This window comes from Salvia splendens, chromosome 13 (assembly GCF_004379255.2).
Source record: "Salvia splendens isolate huo1 chromosome 13, SspV2, whole genome shotgun sequence".
Lineage (NCBI taxonomy): Eukaryota > Viridiplantae > Streptophyta > Magnoliopsida > Lamiales > Lamiaceae > Salvia > Salvia splendens.
Window position 1 is genome coordinate 16,148,388 of NC_056044.1, and position 17,990 is coordinate 16,166,377.

At 38.6% G+C, this 17,990-nt stretch overlaps 2 protein-coding genes and 1 long non-coding RNA gene across 3 annotated transcripts; 1 reads left to right on the forward strand and 2 right to left on the reverse strand.

Annotated features, from left to right (window-relative positions):
• The first annotated feature begins 10,625 nt into the window (after positions 1-10,625).
• Positions 10,626-11,402, forward strand: LOC121760589 (secreted RxLR effector protein 161-like). Its single transcript, XM_042156231.1, has one exon. The coding sequence runs from the start codon at positions 10,626-10,628 to the stop codon at positions 11,400-11,402; it is 777 nt and encodes a 258-aa protein (XP_042012165.1).
• Positions 11,403-13,335: 1,933 nt separating this feature from the next.
• Positions 13,336-14,457, reverse strand: LOC121760590 (beta-1,3-galactosyltransferase pvg3-like). Its single transcript, XM_042156232.1, has 2 exons — positions 14,054-14,457; positions 13,336-13,813 (listed from the first exon to the last, which is right to left on the reverse strand). Exons 1-2 carry the CDS (start codon positions 14,455-14,457, stop codon positions 13,336-13,338), a joined length of 882 nt encoding a protein of 293 aa, XP_042012166.1.
• A 1,297-nt stretch (positions 14,458-15,754) lies between these two features.
• On the reverse strand, positions 15,755-17,683 carry LOC121761572. Its single transcript, XR_006042041.1, has 4 exons — positions 17,623-17,683; positions 17,474-17,545; positions 16,257-16,321; positions 15,755-15,788 (listed from the first exon to the last, which is right to left on the reverse strand). It is a non-coding gene; the product is annotated as an uncharacterized LOC121761572 (long non-coding RNA).
• Between the last annotated feature and the right edge of the window lie 307 nt (positions 17,684-17,990).

The following is a 17,990-nucleotide window of genomic DNA, read 5'->3' on the forward strand; positions in this document are numbered from 1 at the left end:
TAGTAGGTAACTTTTAATTTTATCGTTTCAGTTTATTTTTGATGTATTTTGTGTAGCTTGCATACCATGTAAGTCTCCCTTCTCCACCAACTTTTCAAACTTATTCTTTGCATAGCTATGAATAAGTTTGGGGGGATGATATGGTGGATAGGGACACTAATGAGGTACTTATCTTATTGCTTTATTTTTGCTTTAGATTGTTTAGTTGTCTTTTGTTGCTTTTTTTATTTTGTTTTAGGATAGAATTGCTTTGTCTTGAATTGAAATTTTTTTTAGTAGTAATTGGGGTGAAGACTAGTCGTCTATGATAAAAGAACCATCCATTTTGAGCTATCACTTGACCATTGACTTGAGAGTTTGAGTAATAGGGTGCATAAGCAACGAATTGCTTGTTTGCCTTGATTCATGCTATTTACCCAAGTGAGATTTTTGAGCCTTCAATTCTTTCATGTGCGTTTTATCATCAATTGTGCATATGTTTCTAGAACTTGCTCCTGGTCTTCTTGAGTCTACATAGTGACCTTAAAGATAGGGGAAGATGTTAGGCCATCATTGTTAGCCTCATTTTTACCTAAACACTAACCTTAATATATAACATCATTGATAGCCAAGTTTGAGCCTTAAGCCTTTTCTTTTGTCAAGCTAATCAAGTGGGTTGGGAATCATAGACTCTAAATTTATTGAGATATGAAAAGAAGAGTTGGGAGAGTATAATTGAAAAAAAGAGTTGGTTGAGTTTGTACTTAAAAAAAAGAGGCGTGAACGAAAAAAAAGAAAAAGAAGAAGAAAAAAAAGAAGAAAGAAAAAAAAATTGTATATAGAGAATAATTTGAGGTCTTTGGAAGTTGGGAAGAAATTAGACAAAGTCTAGTTATTATCTAGAATTGTTTTGAGAATGGTTGAGGTTAAAAGTTGATTGTTGTGATTTCTTGGGATTTTACGTTTTGGGAATTTTAGTCACTTTAGCCAAATATTTCCCCACCTTACCAAAAAGCCTACATTATAACCTAAATAAAAGACCTTTCAGACTCTTGATTTATTGTCACACGAGGTAGAGGAGAGGTTAGACATTGAGCAAGCTTATGGTAAACCATGCATTTTTGCTTGATTTGAGTGACTACTTGATATCTTATACACTTTTTAGTGAGGTGAATATACACACATATATACATCCCGAGTGAAGCATGAATCCAAGGTGATATACGAGTTAGTAGTAAAAGTGCATTCGACAACTTAACTTGATGGAATTTGTATTGTGATATGTTTTTTTTATTCCGTATTCTTTGAGACGATGATGATGTCTAAAACCCCTTTAAATCCAAGTCTTCTTTTAGTTTTTTTTCTTCATTGCTCGAGGACTAGCAATTATGTAAGTTCGGGGGAGTTGACATACTTGGATTTTACATGGTTTTAGAGGGTGGTTTAGTATGAATTTGATCATATATCGTCTATTATTAGGAGTGTTTATATCTAATTCTCTATCATGTTGGTATGTTGACCATTTTGTTAAGAATGTGTAGAAAAAGGTGCAAAATAGGTGGATGTGCAGCAGCCTTGGTTTGAGAAAATTTTACTAGAGATTCTGAATTCCAATCAACCCCCGATGCATATCATTCTCTTTGTCTTCGAAAGAGCTTCGCGTGGGTATCTTAAACACCTCAATCGGAGCTCTATAGAAGAAGTTATGGCCGTTTTACAAGAACTGCGCTGTCCAGAAAATCTCACGCGGCCGGGTGAATTGTTACCCTATAATTCCACCCGGCTGGGTGTCGCAAATTGAGCGCTGGAAGGTTAGAAACTGGTCGAAAATCATCACCCAGCCGGGTGATTTTTACCCGTTATAATTCCACCCTGTCGGGTACGTTGTTTTGGCATATTGTTATGCCCAAAACGCGATTTTTTATAGGGATTAAAAGGAGAAAAAACCTAGGGTTCAATCTATTCTACACTGACCGCCAAACACACATTCTCTCTCTCTCTCCGAAGAACGCTTAGAAGACTATTGAAGATTCAAGCTTCAATTCCTCCGCCAATTGTAATTCGTATCATGAATTCCATTGTTTTTCTTAGTTTTGGTTTGTTTTCTACCATGAACATGAATAGCTAAGCACCATTCATGTAGAATTCTTGGTGAAGATGCATTGATTCATAGTTTTAATCCAATTGACTTCGGTTTATCTTGCTCTTGCAATTGTTTGAATTATTATTGTGTTTTTTCCTATCAATTGCTTGATCACCAATTGGGAGTGTTATGGTTTCTTAGAGTAATCGGGAGATGAAATATTTAATCTTGAAAGAGGAATAATTCACACCTTAATTCAATAGAACTCGGGAGAGTAAAGAGTGGGATCATTAATCTAATCAAACTGCTAAGAGTTAGGTATAAGAATTCGAAGGGGACTTCAATTATTACACCTAATCTACGGATTTCTCACCTCGGGAGGGGGTTTAATCTACAATCGTGATTGATTCAACAATTCTGGAGACTTTAAATAGTAAATCTATTTCAATTGGGTTAGACTATGAGTTGGGCATTGGATCCCGGAATTCTGCATATTTCTTCATCATCTTATACGACTTGCTTAATTGCTTTCTTGTTTAAGTGTTTTAATTTAATCTCCGAATTTATATGCTTTTAGTAGTTGGTAGTTTCAAAACCCAAAATTTCCTGATTGTCTGGATAGTAGTTGAAATTTGTTCGTGGTACTTAGGTTTACACTTAATTGTCTCTGTGGGATACGATATACTCTTGCTTGCTAAATGCTACAATAACCCCGTACACATGCGGGTATTAAATGGGTAAAATAAAGTTGAGTCAACTATCCTTGTCTCCTTGTGATGGTCCCTTGGATATGATTGGATTAGAGAAGCCATTTATTTTGATAAATTTGTCATTGGTGACTTGTGTGATATGTGGCATTAAGAGCTTAAATGGGTGAAGCCTAAGCCGATCTTCGCATCATAGTTGATCCATTCTTGATAAATACAAGCATTGATGAGCATATTATTTCTCTTGTGGATTCTAACTTGAAAGATGGAATGACTTTCTTTCATGCTAACATGCCTAAGCTTTCATTTGTTAGTAATTTTGAGTTTCATAAATATGTCGATGGGAATAGTAGGACCAAGAGAAATAAAATTGTTGATTGCTTTAGAATTTTGTGTGTTCTATGTTTTCATTGCAAAGTGGTTAAACCCTTTAATGGGATTGGAGTGTTCTGTGGCCTTTTTGTGAAGGATTTTTCCACTCATGTCTCTTGTGGATGGTGTTGTGATTATTAGCATAAAATTGCATTGTTCCCATAGTTGTAGTCTTGTTTTAAATTGTTGGAGGAATTGTGTTAGGCCTATTTTGATAAAAATATTATGATGCTTATAATGGCTTTACACAAGTTACATAAGCATGATGTTTTGTGCTTATTATACATGTTGATCATAAAGATTTATGGTTACATTGTGCATATGCTTTTGACCACTTCTTGAAATTGTTGAAGCAAGTGAGTGAAATCCATTGTGATGAACTTGGCTTGTTGAATGATAATTCTTCTTGCAAGCTTGATGTGGGTTGTAGTTCATATTTTTGGCAAGAGTGATGCATTAAATGATTTTGTTTGGGATTACTTTGTGAGGGAGTGTTCTCCTCAATTTAGTTTGTATGCTTTGGATTTGTTTGAGCGTTGGCTTGAATGATACATTGATGAGCTTGAAGTGTTTTATTATGAGGTTCCTCCCTTATTCCCCCTAGAACTATTGAGAATATCAATTCTTTTGTGAAGAAGTAGTGCGGGCAAGGTTGGGAGCAAGACAAGGGTTTGATGCATATGCGTCTTGGCATGATCTTTGCTTTCATTGCATGACAATCTCAATGGGGCTAGCATGTTTTATTATCATTTTGTCAAAGACTTTGCATCACATGGTTTTATTTGGGACTTAAATGTTAAAGAATGCCTAGGTTTTTGTTTCCCCATAGCTTATGTATTAGTTTTGAGCTTGTTAGAGCATGCCCACCGTCTTGGTGTTGTAACTTCTATTAAAGTCGTTACTGTCTTAATCTTTATCATCCTACTTTGATATTTGATTTTCTCTCGTTCTATTTTATAGGCGTGCGGAATCCGGATTTGAGGGAAAATTCTTTCCAAGAAGGGGAGAATGATATGACCACGGGTGCTAGACGTCAAGAGTCTTCACTTCGACGTGAGCCATGGATTTATTGCGGTCCAAAGATGAGGAAGAAGACAACCAAAGACCCAATAAAGCTCGAGGGCTGACCAAGGAAACGAGGAAGAGAGAAGGCTCGGATATGAGGACAAATCTCTTCCAAGAAGGGGAGGATGGTACGATCATGAAAGCTGTGCATCAAGGATTTCACATACATCTGGATTCATTCAGTGATCAGCCTATCGAGATGATGTTCAAACTCTTTGGGATGGCTACCAATGTCTTCGTCTTAGAGAGAGCATCACGTGAGTATCTTACAGGCCCCGATCGGAGGACGTGCAATGCAGAATGTTCCACCCGGAAGGGTGACAGAATGAAAGCATGGCGGAGTCAGCGAGTTCCACCCGGACAGGTGACTTTCGGCCACCAAAAGCCACCCCGACGGGTGACAAAACTAATGCGTCGACGATCCAGGGAGATTCCATTGGGACGGGTGACTCAAGGCCGTCGAGTCCACCCGGCTGGGTGGCTCAAGCAGAGGCAAGATTTTGTGGGCCTTTCTTGGAATTTGGGCCTAATCGATAAACAACACTTCTTCTCATTTTTCCTACTTAGTTGATTGATGATGAATTAAGCTATCTCCCTAGTGAGTTTTCCTCTTTGAGGATTTTATCCAATTCCTTCATTGAAGGTTGTTTGTTTATTCCATAGATAGATTCAAGTATATGTATGCATCAAAGTGAGTGTATCCATTGAGTAATGGAGTCAACGGGCGATTAGGGCTGATGAAAGTTTTCTAGTGTTGTTTCTATTGTGACTAATTTTTCAAAATGCGTGGATGGTCTAGCGGTAGACAAGCTCATTTACTCAGCAACTGACATGAGTTCGAGTCCCATTGTCGACATTATTTATTCAGTCAGTTGTTTATCTTTTATATATTGGGTATTAAATATTACAGTATTTCATTTTCAATGTATCGTGTATTTATTTGGTATGAAATTTGCACCTTCAATTTAAAAGTTCTGGATCTGCCACTATTTGTAATAGAGATTAAACTAAGTCATAATCAATGAGTATTTCTATTACTTTATTTTAAAACTTATTTGATTTTATTTAATTAATAGTAAACTTATTTGATTTTATTTAATTAATAGTAATTTATATTAGTATTAATAAAATAAAATGAACTGTGCATCACACAAACTGTTAGTACTGTTATAACGTGTCATATTCTAAATAGGATCTAACTACATTGCAATTCTTCTACTGAAATATTCATGTACTCAAATAGAATCGGCGATTAAAATAAAAATTAAAAATTAAAAATCGGCAAATTTTTTTTATGTTATTTATAGGCGGGGAGTATATCAAATAATCTATCCGCTTAATAGAAATAGTCCATTTTTGGAGATGACAATATATAATTGGTAAAATAAGAGAGATGTAGAAAATAATCAAAATGATGTAGTTCATGGTGGGGCCTATAAATAATACTTCCTCCATCCCAAGGTAGATGGCCCCTTCCTTGGACGCTACGGAAATTTATGCAACTTTAGTTTGTGTGTGAATTGAAGAGACTAAAGTAAAATAGAGAATAAAGTAGAGATAAAGGTGTTTCTATTTTTAGTAATGAGTCATCTTTATCGAGACAAACTAAAAAAGAAAGTGAGTCATCTTTAATGGTATGAAGGGAGTAGTAAAGTAAAAGAGAAAGGAGAAAATGTTTCTGTAAAAGGATATAAACTATTTTTATTAGACGGACGAAAAAGAAAATTCAGTCTAATTCTATGGGACGGATGGAATAAAATAAATAGATTATAAAAATAAAATTCATTCTAATTCTATGAGACGGAGGGAGTAAAATGAATAGATTATAAAAATATAGAGTTAGTTCCCCAATGATAATTTTGAGGGGGGGTGCAGACTTGTCATGTAAACATCGAGTTCTAGAATTCAAATTGAGCCGCTCAAATAGAAATAAATAAATTGAAACTTTTTAATTGAATACTTTCCTTTTTCCTTTGTTCTATTATAAGTGAGTCATATTCCTTTTTGAGCGGATATCAAATTGAACCGCTCAAATAGAAATATATAAATTGAAACTTTTTAATTGAATACTTTCCTCTGTTTTACTATAAGTGAGTCATATTCCTTTTTGAGCTATCCCATTATACGTGACATATTTTTTATGGTAAAAAAGCAATACTCTGTTTTTCTCTTATTTTATTTTCTTTCTTACTTTTTCTCTCTATTTTTATTTCTTACACCTACTTTATTTCATCTTCATTTAAGCACTAAACACAACTATTTAAAAACTTGTGCCCAAAAGAAATGTGTCACTTGTAATGGAACAGAGGAAGTATTTCGTAGTCTCTATGCTTAAGTATGTGTCTTTTTTCATGGAAGTTTGATTTTTTTGGTACGCACATAATGAACACAAATTTTACACTCATCTAGAGGTTGTAGTTTAGTTGATTTAATTGATTAATGTATGAATTTTATATGTTTTTGTTCATATTCTTATTAATTGGTTGTTTGGTCATTTTGTTGTGTTTTGATAGTGAAAAAAATTTGAAAGATGTCAAGAACATAAAGTTCGGAATTGGAAGCTGGAGTCGCGAGCTGAACAAAGCCAGTGGTCCGTTGTACACCAACCCGACTGTTAGCATATTGCGTCTCTCAACATCAAGAGTTAAAAGTTAGTTATGTTAGTTACTAACTGAGGGTGCATGTGAGGATTCGTGCATAGGATTGCAGCTCTTTGAAGTTGGTTGGAGCAAGGGATATAAATACTCATACACGCTACAAGTGTGAAGTGGTGAATCAATCAAGATTGTAGCCACACGAAACAAGAAGTGATCGAGTGAAGGGAGAGCTCTGGTATCATTCTCATTCAAGAAGAAGTGAGGGTTTTTTCGACTTGCGTTTGTCGATTGTGAGAAGAGTTAGTTCACTGATCTTAGCTTCAATTTCTCATTCGTTGTGCTACTGAGTTTTAGCCGTGAGAGTGAGTGGAGAGGATGTGCATTTGTGTGTAGTTTTGGTTGTGTTGCTCTTGTACTCTCGGTTTCCATTGTCAATACAAAGTCTCTAGAATTCTCCCGTGGACGTAGATCATATTTGATCGAACCACGTAAATTGCTGTGTCGTTGTTGTTTTCTTTGTTATTGGTTTATTTCTCTCGTCTGTGATCGAAGAGATCGAACCATTTGAATTACAAATTGGCGCCGTTTGTGGGAAGAGGCGACAACAATGGCTGCTGAACGTTTTGATTTCGAAAAGTTCTCAGGGAAGAATGATTTTGGATTATGGAAGGTTAAGATGAAAGCCATGCTGATTCAGCAAGGGCTCTGGGACGCGATGAAGTACAAGAAGCCGGATAAAGATGCGGATCCTGACGATAAGGAGGAGATCAAGAAACTGGATAAGATCGAGAGGGCTCACAGCGCAATCATGTTGAGCCTGGGTGATCGGGTGCTCAGGGAAGTTTGCAAGGAAAAGACCCCATCTGATGTATGGGACAAGTTGGAGTCGATCTATATGGCCAAATCTTTGGCCAATAGGTTGTTCTTGAAGCAAAGGCTCTACTCCATCAAATTTCTTGAAGGTAAAAGCATCTTGGATCAGCTTGATGATTTTGTCAAAGCTGTGGACGATCTTGAATCTGTGGATGGAGACTTGAAGGATGAAGATAAGGCAATTATGTTGCTGAATGCGCTGCCAAAAAATTTTGATCAGCTCAAGGATGCCATATTGTATGGAAGGGATTCATCTCTGACGTATGAAGAAGTTATTACTGCATTAAAGGCTAAAGAAACCAGAAATCCACTACTACTAGGCCAGTTGATCAAGCTGGTGAGGCCATGGTGGCCAAGTTCTCTGATAAAAGGTTTTTCAAGAAGAAATGGAACAAGAAGGGCAAGAATGAGAAGAAAGAAGAGAAAGAAACCAGAGATTGCTACTATTGTAAGAAACCGGGACATCTCAAGAAGAATTGCTTCGCTTGGAAGAAAAAGAAAGAAGATGAGGCAAGAGGAGTCAACACAGTTGATGTTGCTCAGGAGCTCGAAGTGGCTTATGCTCTGAATATTGCAGATGAGGATATAAATGAGAGATGGATCTTGGATAGTGCTTGCAGTTTCCACATGTGTCCTAAGCTGCAGTGGTTCCACAACTTGCAGCAATCTGATGGATCAGTGCTCCTTGGAAACAACCAGGTCTGCAAGGTTGAAGGAATGGGGAACATCAAGCTCAAAATGAGGGATGGTTCTGTGAGGATCCTAACAGAAGTCAGGTACATTCCTGATATTAAAAGGAATCTCATATCTTTGGGAGCACTTGAAGCAAAAGGGTTTTCTTTTTTTTCGGCTGATGGTATGTTGAAGGTGTTGAAGGGATCTGAGTTAATGCTAGTAGCTAAGAGATTCAACAGCCTATATTACTTGCAAGCAGATGTAATAGTTGATGAGATTAATGCAGCTAATGTACAAGATTCTGATATTTGGCATCTCAGATTGGGACATGTTTCCATTGATAGTGTCAACCGATTGATAAAGGATGGTGTTATACAAGCAGATAGGAAGATGATCTCCAGAGAATGTGAAGTGTGTGTGCTGGCAAAGAGTAAGAAGTTAGTGTATCCATCTGGGAAGCACACCTCTAAATCAGTCTTGGACTATGCCCATAGTGATATATGGGGGCCGGCACAAACAGTTTCAATAGGTGGAGGCAGGTATTTTCTATCTATTGTGGATGATTACTCCAGGAGAACATGGCTTTACATCATGAAAGAGAAGTCAGATGCACTCATCAAGTTTCAAGAATGGTGCAGAGAAGTTGAGGTTGAGAAAGAGTCTTCATTGAAGTGCCTAAGAACGGATAATGGATTGGAGTTCCTCTCCCATCAATTTGAGGATTTCTGTAAATTGAAAGGGATTAAGAGGCACAGGACGGTCCCAAATAATCCTCAACAAAATGGAGTGGCTTGAAAGAGCCAATAGAACCATTCTTGAAAGAGTAAGATGCATGTTGATATCATCAGGAATGCCACAAAAATTCTGGGGAGAAGCTGCATTGATTGCTGTGGAATTGATGAACAAATGTCCTAGTTCAGTCATTGATTATGAGACTCCAGATTATAGGTGGTTTGGGCATCATGGAGGTTACTCTATGTTGAAGCCTTTTGGATGTAGAGCCTACTCTCACATCAAGCAAGGGAAGCTGCAACCAAGGGCACTAAAATGTGTGATGCTTGGTTACCAAAAGGGTGTTAAAGGATACAGGCTGTGGTCTCAAGAAGTTGGGAATCAGAGGGTGGTGATTAGTAGGGATGTGATATTCAGAGAATTGGAAATGCCTTTCAATGAGCAGAAAGAGAGTACAGCTGCAGATGAATCAGGTGCTCAAGTTGAGGAGCTGCATGGCAGAGACCAGAATCACAAACTTACTGAAGACACATCATCTTCTGATTCAGATCACCAGATTTATGGGATTACTGATGATGAAAATGAGATCATCAATGAAGGTGGAGCTACTGAAGAGAATGGCCTTCAAGATTATATGCTTGCAAGAGACAGAGAAAGGAGAACCAACATCAGAAAACCAGCAAGATACAGCAATGCTAGTCTTGTGTATTATGCGTTTTGTGCAGCTGAGGACCTTGAATCCAGTGAGCCAGGGACTTACAAAGAGGCCATCAAATCCAGAGAAGAGGATAAATGGATCAAGGCAATGCAAGAGGAAATAGATTCCCTACTGAAAAACAAAACTTGGATACTTGTAACAAGAAAGAAGCTGCAAAAGATCATTGGATGCAAATGGATCTTTAAGAAGAAAATAGAGGCTTCACAAGGAGATAGAATCAGATACAAAGCTAGGTTGGTATCTAAGGGGTATAATCAGAGAGAGGGCATTGATTATAATGAGATTTTCTCTCCGGTTATGAAGCATTCCTCTATACGGATGCTGATGGCTTTGGTGGCAAAGAATGATTGGGAGTTGCATCAATTGGATGTGAAAACAACATTCTTGCATGGTGAGCTTGAGGAAAGCATATTCATGGAGCAGCCGGAGGGATTTGTAAAGGCTGGGGATGAACATAAAGTATGCTTGTTGAAAAGAAGTATATACGGTCTCAAGCAGTCCAGTAGGCAATGGAACTTGCAATTCGATCAGCACATGAGAAAAATTGGTTTTGAAAGCTCCAAGTATGATAGCTGTGTGTACATGAAGAAAAGGGATGGAAGATTAGTGGCTTTCTTGCTCCTATATGTGGATGATATGCTTGTTACAGGATCTGATATCAGTGAGATTGAAAGAGTCAAACATGACCTCAAATGCAGATTTGAAATGAAGGATTTGGGGGAGGCAAAGAGGATCTTGGGATAGATATCATCAGGGACAGAAAGAGAAGGTCACTATGGTTGAGCCAGCAGAACTACATTGAGAAATTGGTACAGAGATATCAAATGAGGGAGTCCAGAACTGTCTCAACTCCACTGGGACAGCAGTTTCAGCTTTGTGCTAGTCAAGGGCCGAAGAGTGATGCAGAGGTGGATGAAATGAAGAACATTCCATATGCCAATATTATTGGGAGTGTAATGTATGTGATGATCTGCACCAGACCAGACCTTGCTCATGCTGTAAGTGTTACCAGCAGATATATGAGCAACCCGGGGAAGAGCCACTGGCAGGCACTGAAATGGATGCTGAGGTATTTGAAAGGGAGCTCGGAATATGGGATATCGTACAAGGGTTTCAGAGATCAGACTAAAGAGGTTTTGGAAGGATTCTGTGATTCAGATTATGCTTCTAACAAAGACAATAGAAAGTCTCAAACCGGGTACATATTTACTATGTATGGTTCTGCTGTGTCTTGGAAGTCCAACCTACAATCTGTGGTGGCGTTGTCTACTACGGAGGCCGAGTACATAGCTCTTACAGATGCAGTAAATGAGAGCTTTTGGATCAGAGGAATGATGGAAGATCTTGGTGAGAAGCAAGGGAAAGTGGCTGTGAATTGTGACAGCAGCAGTGCAATCTGCCTGTCCAAACATCAAACATTCCATGAACGTAGCAAGCACATAGATGTGCGATTGCATTTCATTCGAGATGAAGTCAAGAAGGGAATGATAGAAGTGAGGAAGATAGCTACTGAGCATAACCCGGCAGATGCTTTAACCAAGGTGATACCAGCGTCTAAGTTTGCTTACTGCATGGAGTTGATGAATGTGCTGAGAAGATGAGGGAAGTTGGGGATTGGAGAATTATGACAGAGAGTGTTGATGTTGGATACGAGGTGGAGATTTGTTAGCATATTGCGTCTCTCAACATCAAGAGTTAAAAGTTAGTTATGTTAGTTACTAACTGAGGGTGCATGTGAGGATTCGTGCATAGGATTGCAGCTCTTTGAAGTTGGTTGGAGCAAGGGATATAAATACTCATACACGCTACAAGTGTGAAGTGGTGAATCAATCAAGATTGTAGCCACACGAAACAAGAAGTGATCGAGTGAAGGGAGAGCTCTAGTATCATTCTCATTCAAGAAGAAGTGAGGGTTTTTTCGACTTGCGTTTGTCGATTGTGAGAAGAGTTAGTTCACTGATCTTAGCTTCAATTTCTCATTCGTTGTGCTACTGAGTTTTAGCCGTGAGAGTGAGTGGAGAGGCTGTGCATTTGTGTGTAGTTTTGGTTGTGTTGCTCTTGTACTCTCGGTTTCCATTGTCAATACAAAGTCTCTAGAATTCTCCCGTGGACGTAGATCATATTTGATCGAACCACGTAAATTGCTGTGTCGTTGTTGTTTTCTTTGTTATTGGTTTATTTCTCTCGTCTGTGATCGAAGAGATCGAACCATTTGAATTACACCGACGATCAATCTGCCGAAGTAATGTATGATATCCCAAGCAAGACCTGTGGCCTGCCGACTTTGCATTCGACCTTTGCGACGGTCAGCTGGAGAGAGGCAGAGACGCCAGAACAAGGGCGGTGGTTCGCTGGGTTGGTTCCATACCAACTTGGTGGTCCGTCGACGATGTCTCGAAAATACAAATTTAACAAGATTTCTGGCCTTTTGATGTCTGATTTCTTCCCAAAGATAAATAGAGACATAAGGTCGCATTTCCTACACATCCTTAGTTTCCAACCAATTATATGAAAATTGTTTTTTTTTGAAGCAATTACTCCCTCCGTCCCTTATAATTTGTCACCATTTGACCTGCCACGGGTTTTAAGAAATGTAATAGAAAGTGGGTTGAAAAAATAAGTGGTATATGAGTCCTACTTTTATATATTAGTTTTATAATAAAATGTGAGTGGGAATAGGTTAGTGGAGTATGAGGTACCCTACCAAAAATGGTAAAAGTGCAAGGTGACAAGTTTTTAGGGAAGGACGAAAAAGAAAATAAGTAATAAATTTTCAGGGACGGAGGGAGTATATGACAATTGAGAATTTGATGAGTTTGAAATGTGTTTAGATTAACACTTGAAAACGGATTTAAAAGGAGAATGCTCCAGAGAATTCTACCCGGTCGTGTAGAGCTCCACCTCGAAGCAACACAACCGAGTTAGGCATCCAACTACCAATCTAGAAACCACTATATAAGTTTAATGGTTAGGATTAGTATACTGAAACCACTATATAAGTTTAATGGTTAGGATTAGTATACTGAAACCACTATATATGTTTAATGGATCACTCTTATCGCCAATTGGTTTAAGGATGAGACCATATGTGTTTCTATCATGGTATCAGAGTGGATCATCGACCGTGATCTAAATCTAACTAATCCAGCTATATATCTAAGCTACAAGTGAAAATGATTGACCCAACAGTATATCTAGTTTTTAAATTCGAGTCAGTTCGATACCAGCGCAATCAAATTTAAAAAGTTCAAACCCCTCCAAGATTGAGCCAGTATATCTAGTTGTTATAACAATATCTCACGGCGGTGTAAAAAGACAACTAAAACTACCGTGCAAGTCTAATGAACCATTCCTCCTATTTATTTGTTTCAGATCAAGACGAACAACACCAGCTCTGTGATGAATTTGCATTAGATTTTGATGTAAATGATAACTGTAAATCCAATAATAGAAAATGAAACAGTGATCATCTCCTTTTTTTCTTAAAACAAACAAATGAGTTCATCGATGAACAAACATAATGGTTTAGTCTAATCACAAAGTATACAACGTAGATGGCTTAACCTGGTTAGTGACATTGAAGAAAGTAAGTACATCCAGCCACTGCTCCCATCTCTTAAGCCGATGAACCGCGATGGTGTCCGGAACAAGGTCATGCGAGCATCTACCATTAGTACGTGGATAGTCATACATTGCCGGCTTGTTCGAAACCCTATTCTTGGCCTTATTCCCCCGATTCAGCCACTCTCCCACCAGCTTATCCTCCGGCCCAACCGTATGGTTCAACGGGATCAACGAGGCGCCTATCCACTCAACAAGGTCCCACGACAGCACAAACCCCATCCCGGACATGTAGTGAACAAACGGATTCATGCTCTGGCAAGGGATCACGAAGCCGTAGTACAAGTCCTGCCTCGGGAGAGGGCTTAGCGACGTGGCCAGCTGCTCCAGGCGCAGGTAGACGTCGTCGTCGGCCTTCATCACATAGTCGTACCTGTGGGAATGGAAAAATCTATTAATTGGAGAACAAGAAATCAAGAGATGAAGTTATGGCAAGAGTAATCGATAAAATCAATTAATGATTATGGAAAATCAAATCAATAAGATAATAGTAGAATTAGAATATATTTTCCATGTATAGTTAGAATTGAAGCCGATTAAAAGAAATTCTTTCAAGTCAATCACAATGTACGTCTTCAGATCTGTTCAGTGCTTTTTTTTTTATTTTCCGCATTTTACTTTTCAACAGTACCTGGCCGGGAGGATCCTGGGGAGGGAGGAGAAGTAGGTGTAGGTTTTTCCGGCGTTCATGTTCTCGGGGCAGTTGAGGATGATGATGTCGTCGAAGCGCATGATCTCGAGGGCGACGAAGGCGCGCTGTTCGGGCTTGGTGAGGTTGCAGAGGACGAACTTGACTGTGATTGTGAATGTGGCGGTGCTCTGCGTTTGTGTGGCGTACATGAGGCGGAGGAAGTGGCGGCGGTCGTAGCTATCGGGGCGGGTGAGGATGCCGATGAGGAGGGTGAAGGGTGGCGGAGAAGCTTGGATTTTGGTGGTGGGGTTGGAGGTGTATTTGATGTTGGAAACGATGAAAAACATGAAGACTATGATCGCAGATATGGTGAGTGTGTAGTGGATTAATCTTAGCCGTAGCATTCTTTCTGATTAATTTAATGCTTGGATTGCATGTGTCTTTATAGGAATTAATTAATGGCAATTGCCAATTAGAAGTTGTGAGGACATGTTACAAAATGTGACAAAAGTAAACAAGATGTATTCGGTTGATGGCTAGCACATGAAAAGTATAGGATCACTAGGTGATTCAAAATGTGAGCTTTACTATATTGAATTTTTTATAAAACTTTTCTGCTTCGCAACATAACTAAGAAACACCATATGGTGTGTTCGGAGGGAAATGTCTTCACAATTGAATTATGCAACATCGATAAACTTGTGTTTTTATAATTTTAGGGGTTAGACACGTCAAAATTTACATGCTTTTAGAACTAGTTTTAATTGCTTTCAATTAAAAATATTTGAATTGATAAATTTTATAGCTAAAATTGCTTAAATACACAAAAAAAAGGAAAGTTGAAAAAAAATAATAATCATAACATTATTTCAATATATTGTCTCAACGTGTTTGATAAATTTTATGGCTACAAAGACTAAAACATACTACATCCGTCCCTCTATAGTTGAGTCGTACCATTATAGCTGAGTCATTTTCTTTTTACACAAAAACAACCACCTTTCTTTTTATCTCTCAACATTTTACCTTTCCTACTTTATTATTCATTTATTTATTTCACTTATTATAATTTTTCTTAAATCCCGTGCTGAAAAGAAATGCTCCTCCTACTATAGAGGCACGGAGGGAGTACATTAAATGAAAGATTGAAAAAAAATAAAAATATTGAGCTAGAACATTGTACTCGACCGTGTAGTGTAGCAAGACATGAGAGTCATAACAACATACTCAACCACAATGTTTTTAACGAGAAATGATCCAGAGAGTTCCACTAAAACTGAATGGAAAGTCATTCACAAACAACTCGGTCGAGGGGTCGATATAAACAGTCCATAAACCCTACACTGCTAACAAGTGTCCCACAATTAACACACCACTAGACCAAGTGTCACGACCGCCCTTTAGGGTTAATAAATACGGGCGATCGTGATTAAAAGAATTTAATAAATAGACGAAAAGAATTAGGGTTTCAACACAAGTTGGACCAACAATAAATATCCCAATAAATAACCATGAGTTTGATATTACCCAACAAGAAATTCAAAGCATCCATTATCCTAACAATTAAAGTTGTCGGCCCAAATAAAACATAATTAAACGAAACGTCACAGCGGAAACGACCAAGAGAAAGAGTGACGTCATGTGTGAAGACACAACGACACTCAAGGTTCAAAGACAACGATTAATATCTTAAATTCACTTGCTCAACACCACCACATCCTCGTCGCCGCTCAACCTGCACATAGGGAAAACACATGCAGGGCTGAGTATTATAAAAAAAACTCAGTGGCTCATGCCGAAAACATTTTCAATAAACAGTAATTTATCATGCCATTCACAAGTACCCATCGGGGTTTCGCTTTAGAAATGCCCGAGGCACTCAAAATCATTTCCTTTTTAATCATCGACTGATCAGTCATTTTCCCATAGACGTTAGCCATATCTGCTCATACATGACTTGGAATGTGGCCACAAACCAAGCCACTAGACCGGCCAGCCCGTACGCTAGCACACAGTCTACCATAGGTGTACACTAATCCAAGTAGGGTTTGCGGCCCTACGAGGACCCGAATTCGATTTAAACAATACTGGCCAGAGCCACATCAGATAGGCACGTTAAAGCAAAACACGACATGATAAACACATTTTCATTCTCATAAATAAACATTTAGGACTTTCGTCCTTATTTAAAAAGGAAGCCCACCTCGATTGCTTAATCCGAAACTATTTTTTTTCCTTTGCGTTCACGATTCCCTTGAGAGATATCACCTTTAGAATTAAAATAGCACATAAATCAACACACTTTTCAAATTAAATAAGTAAAAATGCATGCATCCTAAGCGAAGTTATTTATCTCGGTCTTCGATTATTTGGCGGCCGCTTACACCCCGAATTCCTCCGTTAGCTCCTCGTATTTTTCTCAACGATATCGAAATAAAAATCCCAAAATTAAAAAAAAGTAATTAAATTATCGCAAGCATTTTCCCCTCGAACTATATTTATTTCGGACTTAGGATATAATTATTCATTCGTTGAAATATTCCGGAATTAATTAAATAATTCGTCACTATTAATTATCGGCCAAAAGATTTATTTAAAAGCCCCAAAACTTAATTATTTCCCCCACTTTATGTCTCCAATTAAATTAAGAAGCCCCAACAAATTAAATTGGAGCCCAACTAACCAAATCCTACCATTTAAATTAAAGAGGCCCAAACAATTAAATGGAGCCCAAACATCCAATTCTAATTAATGAGGCCAAATCCCAATTAATATCAAAAGCCCAAAATCAAGTGTACTCCCCCCCCCACGCCTGACTCTCTCTCTCTCTCTCTCTCTTCTTTTCTCTTCCCTCTCGCCGGCTGGAATTTCTCCCAAATCTCCCGTCGACTTCGTCCGTTCGCCTCACGACGCCGGACGCCGCTGCTGCTGCTGCTACTGCTCGTTGGGAGAGGCTGCTGTCGCCGGGAGGAGCTGCTGCTGCCGTCCGCGCCGCTGCGTCGTCGCCGTGAGTCGTCTCCAGCCGCTGCGCCGTCGCCGTGAGTCGTCTCCAGCCGCTGCACCCGACGCTGCCGTCGCTGCCGGGAGGTGCTGCCTCTGGCGCGAAGGGTGCTGCCACCGTGAAGATGTGTCGCTGCCGCCACAGCGCTGTCGTCCAATTCATCCACCGTTCATCACCGAACCAACCCCGAACAGATACCACGCAGCCCTGATTAACCCCGATTTCAACTGAAGAGGTCGGTTCTTATTCAAGGTACGTTTCTTTTCGTTCTTAGTTTGATTTTGATTCTCAGAAAGGTTCGATTGGTTTTGATTGAACGATTGTTATTGATTAGTCCTTTGTTTGGGAGATTGATGCGGCGTATACGATATGAATGTAGAATGCGAAAATTCTTGTTTCAAATCTGTGTATGAAATTACCTCCGTGAATTGAGAAATCACAACAGCAAGGATCTGAAAAGATTGGTTCTTGAAGCTGGAGAATTTTGATTACTGCCAATAGCAACAACTTGATGTTAGATTCTGGGGCAGGAGAAAGTTTAGATACAAATCGATAGGACTTAGTTTACCTTGAGTAGAAGTTTTGAAGAATTCCTCTGTTTGCTGCAGGGATGAGAGGAATGAAAATAAGGCAGCAATATTATAGAGGAGTAGGAATTTAGAGGAGGAAGATTTGGTTGAGAAGTTGGAGAGATTTGTGGGATAGATTGGAGCGGTTTCAACGTGGGATTAGGGAGTAGATTTTCGAATTCTACATCTCTTTTTTTTTAACGTGATTTAGTTAGAATTAGTTTTATTTTTGGTATTCTATTTGCAGATTACGGAAGAGGAATATCTTTTCACGGAGGAAGAAAATCTGTGCAGAATCTTTAATTAAAATTGGAATCATAGATATTTTATTTTAATTAATTTAGTTTAATTCATAGCCCATTGTATT

What these genes read in the sequence shown, in the direction of transcription:
- LOC121760589 (XM_042156231.1), top strand. Translation starts at nt 10,626, where the DNA reads ATGAGGGAGTCCAGAACTGTCTCAACTCCACTGGGACAGCAGTTTCAG.
- LOC121760590 (XM_042156232.1), bottom strand. Translation starts at nt 14,457, where the DNA reads ATGCTACGGCTAAGATTAATCCACTACACACTCACCATATCTGCGATC. An exon ending in CCCAGGATCCTCCCGGCCAG is followed by an intron (nt 13,814 to 14,053) that starts GTACTGTTGAAA and finishes TCCAATTAATAG; the next exon opens with ATTTTTCCATTCCCACAGGT.